Genomic DNA, 6,303 nt, shown 5'->3' with positions numbered 1-6,303 from the left:
TCAGAAAAAAAGGAAGTCTTAAGTAGTCTAGGAATGCAAAAGACACAGGCAGGAATCCCAGTCAGGGGCTGGAAAGGCACAAGGCTGGGAGGCAGGGAGGCCACAGGGAGGCCATCATAATGATCCAGGCAAGAAATGATCCAAAGAAAACACTGGCAGCAGGGATAGTGCTGAGGGTGGGCCTTGTAGGGCAGGGAAGGCAGCAAGCCTGGACAACCACTTCTGTTATTTGTGCTTGGAGCACAAAGCAAGCACTGAATGTGAGCAGAATGGACAAGATTTCCTTTATTTAAGGCCCTTTTTAGGACCAAGAGTCTGTGAATCGGGCCTCATACAAAAGTGAGGGATAATCCACTTCGTAAACCTGCTCTAAGAAATGACTGCAGCAGCTCTGTTACTTTAAGATCATTCACAGCAAACTGTACATGTCTCAACTATTAGATGGCCATTTTGTATTACTAACATCTGACATCTCATTTACAGCTACCAAAACTCTATTCAAACTAAAAGTAAGCCGCAATATGAGCAACTATGTGTAACCTCAATACCAGAGCAGAAAAATTCATTAAGATCAAAAACTCTAGAAAGAAAGGTAAAGAACCTCTTACCATGCATAAAAATGTTCATTCGCATCCCATCTTTTCAGTGTTTTTATTTCAAAGCATGTATCAGCATAGTCCTCTTCTATAAAATTTTCCCCAACTTAGACATTTTAAACAAGAAGGCTGCTCATCTTGGCTGTTCAATTTTGAACTATCAAGAGCATCCCCTGCCCTAAATCATGCTTATCATGCAGTAGATTCTAGCCCTTATCTTACAGAAAATAGGGGAACTGAACCAAGTCCCTGGGCTGGCTCCAGGAAACAGAGTCATCCTCAGACCCTTCTCAGAATCACACTGTTGATCCCAAGATCTAATTATTCTTACAGAGAGAGAACATTTTCCAAGACACCTATTATTACCATTCAACTGAGACTTTCCATTTTAAGATCTAACAACTCCAAACCCTCTATTCAGGAATGTACAAGAAGAAACTCCATGGCAACTGGTACTAAAGTTATAAGAACAAGGACATGTTCTAGCTAGCCTTCCTTGCTTGGTTTTTAAAATAGGACTGTTTGCACCCAAAAAAAATCTTGTGCTTTCTTTTCACTGCTGAGAATGAGTATGTTCAAATCTGCCATCCAGAGTCACAGGCCTACAGGAATCAAGGTTACCATTATATGGTTTCTTCACCTATCCCTCCCCATGCCTGCCAAGGTCACTTCTCCTACAAGAAAAGCAAGGGAGGGGAGGGGAGAAGGAGGCGGGAGGTTGAAAGCAGAGGAAGAAGAGGGATCTGACAAGAAAGAGAAAAGGAAGGAAAGGGGCATCAGCTGCCCTGGCTGCATTCTTACAGGGCACGGCTCTGAGCTGCTGGCCTCCCACCTAAGAGCACGCCCATTCGGCCACTTCCCCTGGGGTCTCAGGTCTCTTACAGGAGGGCAGCTCGCCCCTATTCTCTAAAGCTGTTGGCCACCCCCTCCTTCTGTCCTAGTTCCTCCCAAACCTCTCACTCCTGGGTTAGTGTTTTCTTCATATACGTTCTTATGTCTGATCCAGGCCTCTTTTTCTGTCATTGTCTCCTTTATTTTCCTTATAGACTTTCTTACAATCAATCACCAGCTTCTATTAACTACTTAATATTTCAACTTTCCTGCCTTTGATGTGTGTGTCCTGAGGATAACCCGCACTGTAATAGCCTAAACACTAATAATTATTATTTACTTATGTTTTTGTATTTTCTTGGGTGACTCAGTAATTTGTTTCAAAGGAAAGGAATTGATATTTTAAAGAACAATTTGTTCTACCTAGCATTTTAACTTGAGTTTTTCAGCCAGATCTGTTGAATGCAGAAATTTTCTCACACATTTTCATTCACTGCCACACAGTTTGATTCCTCTGGAGTATTTCCATCATGTAACTATTAGATTACAGGTATGAAAATAAATGGAACTGTTAAATAAAAAAAACTTTCCTGCCTTTACTTACAATTCAAAAGACAGGAGCAACATCTTTACTGATGGGGAGCGTAATTCACTTGCGGTAACTACAGAAGGTAGGAAGGAAGGGACCCAACTGTGTTTTCTGATCAATTCTGTAACAATTCAATTCAAAAATATTCTTTATCTTCTAAATGCCTTAATGTATTTTCAAAAATTTTGTAATACGAACATGTTATTACTTTTATAAACAGAAGGGTTTTGTGTATGTGTGTAAGTCTAATCACATAAGATGTTTCAAAAAGTTTCTCTGAAAAAAGTAAAAAATGTTTTCAGCTATTTCATATGCTTAAGTTTGGTTGTAATTACGGAGACCACATAATTCATCATACAAACCAGAACGGTTGTAGGCATAAAGGGGAGTTGTATGAACATATATGCAGGAACAACAGGCATAAATCAGGGCGCCCCAGCAAACTCAAATATTATAATGCCTGAGTGTGCCCAGTTTACAACTCTCTTCCTAACTGGTGAATCGGGAAATTGTTTTCTGTGCTAGGAGATGCCAATGTAAACAGTGTTCAGATATGATTTTAGCTGGTCACTCTCAGCAACAAAGCAGGAAACCTGCTTCCTGGCTGAGAGAAGACAACAGGAGAAAGACTCCTCAGGGGCCGAGGGATGGATCAGTGCTTTCCTCACTAAATGGACACAAAGTACCACAAAAGAGCAGAATCTTAATTCCATATTCTATGAATTCATTTACTTCCCCAAATCAACTTAAAAACAAACACAAAAAGCATCCTCTGTTTTGTTTGTGTTTCTTAATTTATCTGCAGGGACCACCAGACACCCAGGTGCCTAACCCCAAAACCCTTCTTGACTTCAGTTGTACTTGGCCACCCGCATCTAACCCAACGCCAAATCTGGTCAGATCTACTCTTCTAACAGCTTTCACCAAAGCTGCCTGTTCTTCATCCACCTGTCTTTCTTCCTAGATGCTCCCAAAGACCCCAATCCAGCAGGCCTGCCAAACTCTTGTCCCGAATGATGTTTCACTTTTCAAAGCCCCTCCATCCCCTGCATCAGCCTCAATTCCCTCCTTACATCACCTAGGGTCCGCGGCGCATCACTGCAATCACACCCACACGAACCTCAGCCGCTGTGTTCTGGCTAAATCTGAAAGTCTATCCTTATTCCTAGTCTAGCTCACTCTCACAATGCCTGAGTCACTGGCTACCTGGATGGAGCTTCTTTGGTTCCCCTCCTACCTCAGCAACCACCTCTTACCTGTCCCCTTTGCTGGCCCTGCTCAGCCTCCACACCTCATCAGTATGGTAGAGACAAGCTGATATCCAGGCATGAAACTTTCCTTCTTTTTCAAAGATGATCTAATTTAAATCTGGAAAACTGACTTGTCTCTTACTCTAAAAAACCTGTGTTGACCTTAAGCCTTCAATATGACAGAAAATCCTATTTCAAAATTTCGCTTCACACAATAAAACATTAATGTCAGCTGTAAAATCAGTAGATCACCTCTCTGTGAATTAATATAGAAAATATCGGAACGTGAATGCAAGTCAGGTCAACCAATGTACTTACAGACATCAAGTCCGTATCTTTCTCACTACACTGCTGTGAGGCAAATTCCAGGACCATCTTTTAAGGAATCCTAGAATGGTATTCTTGTTATCAACCTCATTTCCAATCTTAAGAGAAAAACACCTTGAGGCAAGTTCTCTCTAAAGAGTGTTTTTCTTTTAATTAATTAATTAATTTTTTATTTATTTTTACGGTGTCATTGGTTAACGAAATCCAGTAAGTTTCAGCTGTATACTTTAACAGTAAGGCATATATATATTTACACTGTGTATTCACCTCCCATAGTTAGATTTCTTTCTGTCACCACATATTTGTCAAACCAATGCTTTAGGTAACTTTACATACATTAAGTCATAATCCTATATCTGGAAAAATACTAGCCCTGAATGATAATGAATGTGTGTCATCGGCCTTACCTGACTGATATTAATTGTCCAGATAAAACTACCTCTATCTTGGGCACTGCTACCATAATGCAAAGCATGGGCATCTAAACAATAAGTCATTCATTTACTCTCCCACCTTGTAATACAAGTCTGAAGTTGGGTTGCAGGCTATTTCACAAGGATACATTTTTGAAGATTAAACTAAGCCTTCAACATCCTCCAGTACAGAGTGGGCGCTGAGCCAGTTTCACAGCATTCACAGTAAGCATAGTTTCTTCTGGGAGCTAATCCCATCAGGTGACTGCAGCCACAGCACAGGGTCAAAACCAGAGTCAGCCCACAGGGATCCCCGGAGACTCTCTCATGTGAAACGCATTTGGTTTTCGAGTGCCTTAACCTTCACTGAAAACATGAGTATTAAAGCTAACCCTATGTCGATTCAATACAGAAACTACTTTAGAGTGATTCAAGAGGAAAGGATGGCAGGGAATGCCCTTACTGGAAGGGTGAAGAAAGCGGGGTGCTTTGCTTCGTCCTCATATTTGCCTTCGGTTGAACTCCCAGTCTCCATGGACTTGGACGTAGTATTCTTACCAATACCCATCATTAAGGAAAAACAAGTAGTTTGGCCGCTGGACTGGAGTGGCTGGTAGTGAAGGCTTGTTCAAGCAGGGAGCCCAGGATCAGAGTTGGCTCTTCCAGTGCACCCAATTATCAGGCAGAGATGAGCCCCACCAGCACCATTTCTTAGCATCTAGAAAAGGAGAAAGAAGCCAAGTCACTTCAATACACAAACAACACAGGACAGACACATGGTTATCATGTTTTCTGGACGGAAAAGTCAGAATACAAGTTACACCCAAACACCCAAGGACACAGTACTTAACATTTTCCAAGTCCCCACCCTCTTGGTTTAAGGTCACTCACTGATTCTAAATTATCCCCTGGAGAGGAACATATCTCAAAATATCAGCATATTAGAGATAAAAATAGGTCTTTCTTTGACGTGCATTATGGTCTACATTTTATAGCCCAGCGCTATCCAACGGAACTTTCTGCAACAGTAGAAATGTTCTGTAACTGCCCTGTCTCGCCTAGTCGTCACTTGTCACAAGGCTACTGAGCACTTGAGATATGGCTAGCACAATAAACAGAATTTTTAACTATCTAATTTTAATTAAGTTACATTTAAATTGCCACTTGTAGCTAGTGTCACCCATACTACAAAGTGCAGTTATAGCCAATTTGCTATGATTAAATGGATATTAAAATTCTAAATTCCCTACATGTGCTCGATTAAAGGCAGAGGAAGGCACTCAAAAGTACGAAAAAGAGGAGATAAAACCAATCTAGAATTGAATGACACATGGAATTCCAGGAAGGTAGCAAGATGAGCTTTAAATGGGCTAGAATGCCACACAAAAAAATAGAGCCAAAACATCCGATATCGAGCAAATGAGAACATAACCCTAAAGAAAAAAATCCAACCAATAAAGGAGGAGGGGGGTTAAAATAGCAAGAGATTTGGAGATACAGGAAGAGGGGAAAGGAGATCGACAGCACTAGATCCAGGATGGATCTGACATGCTCAGAGAATCTCAGAGAATCTGGTATTACAATCATGCAAGGCTCTAAGCTAACAAAAATCCAAAGCAGAAGTCAAAAGCGGGAAATTACTGAAACAATTCTACACAGCCACGTTTTGGTGAAGAAGAAAATTAAAACCTCATCTTCAAACAGCAGAAGTATGAAAATAAAAGAGATCCACTCATAGATTAATAAGCGTTTGGAGAATTTGGCTTCAAAAATTGAGAGGGCACAAAGGAGCCCTACAAGGCTTGGCACATATACAATAAAATACGCCTGGGCATGCCTAAATTTTTATGTGGGGGAAAAAAACACCACAAGCGGGTAGGGGTGAGAAGGGACAGAGAACATTCACTGGCACATTGATGAGAATGATGTCAGATGTTAGCATCAATTAAATTCCCACCGAGAATGAATAAACCTGGCCAAGCTGTCCTACAAATGTGAGGACCCACTTACAAGAAGTTTAGAAATACAAGCAGGCAACCTCCTGGTTCAAGGAATTCTGTTAGGGGTACTTTTCATTCAACAAATACTTCAAATGAGCCAGTGTGGTTGTGGTGGGGTGAGGGGTGAAATCTAAATAAATAAGAGAAAATTATACAAAATTTTAGAGTAAAATAAAATAGTTGCCAGAAAATTAAGCTCTGCCTCAATGCAATAGAGGAGCTAGGTATAGACACCGAATTTTTCTGTGGTGGTTCTTTTGGTTTAAATGTTCCTGCACATGTTGCATTCTTGTTCAC

At 40.8% G+C, this 6,303-nt stretch overlaps 1 protein-coding gene across 1 annotated transcript in view; it reads right to left on the bottom strand.

Annotated features, from left to right (window-relative positions):
* Positions 1-6,303, bottom strand: part of SLC23A2 (solute carrier family 23 member 2) — a 97,237-nt gene that overhangs the window by 61,732 nt on the left and 29,202 nt on the right. Inside the window, exon 2 of the mRNA XM_006921620.3 lies at positions 4,470-4,724. Within this exon, the coding sequence (XP_006921682.1) occupies positions 4,470-4,577 (108 nt within the window). The 5' untranslated portion in view covers positions 4,578-4,724. The remainder of the gene's footprint in view (positions 1-4,469; positions 4,725-6,303) is intronic.

This window comes from Pteropus alecto, unplaced genomic scaffold, assembly GCF_000325575.1.
Source record: "Pteropus alecto unplaced genomic scaffold, ASM32557v1 scaffold45, whole genome shotgun sequence".
Classification (NCBI taxonomy): domain Eukaryota; kingdom Metazoa; phylum Chordata; class Mammalia; order Chiroptera; family Pteropodidae; genus Pteropus; species Pteropus alecto.
The sequence above is the reverse complement of the archived record's forward strand: the minus strand, read 5'-3'. Positions and strand labels throughout refer to the sequence as shown.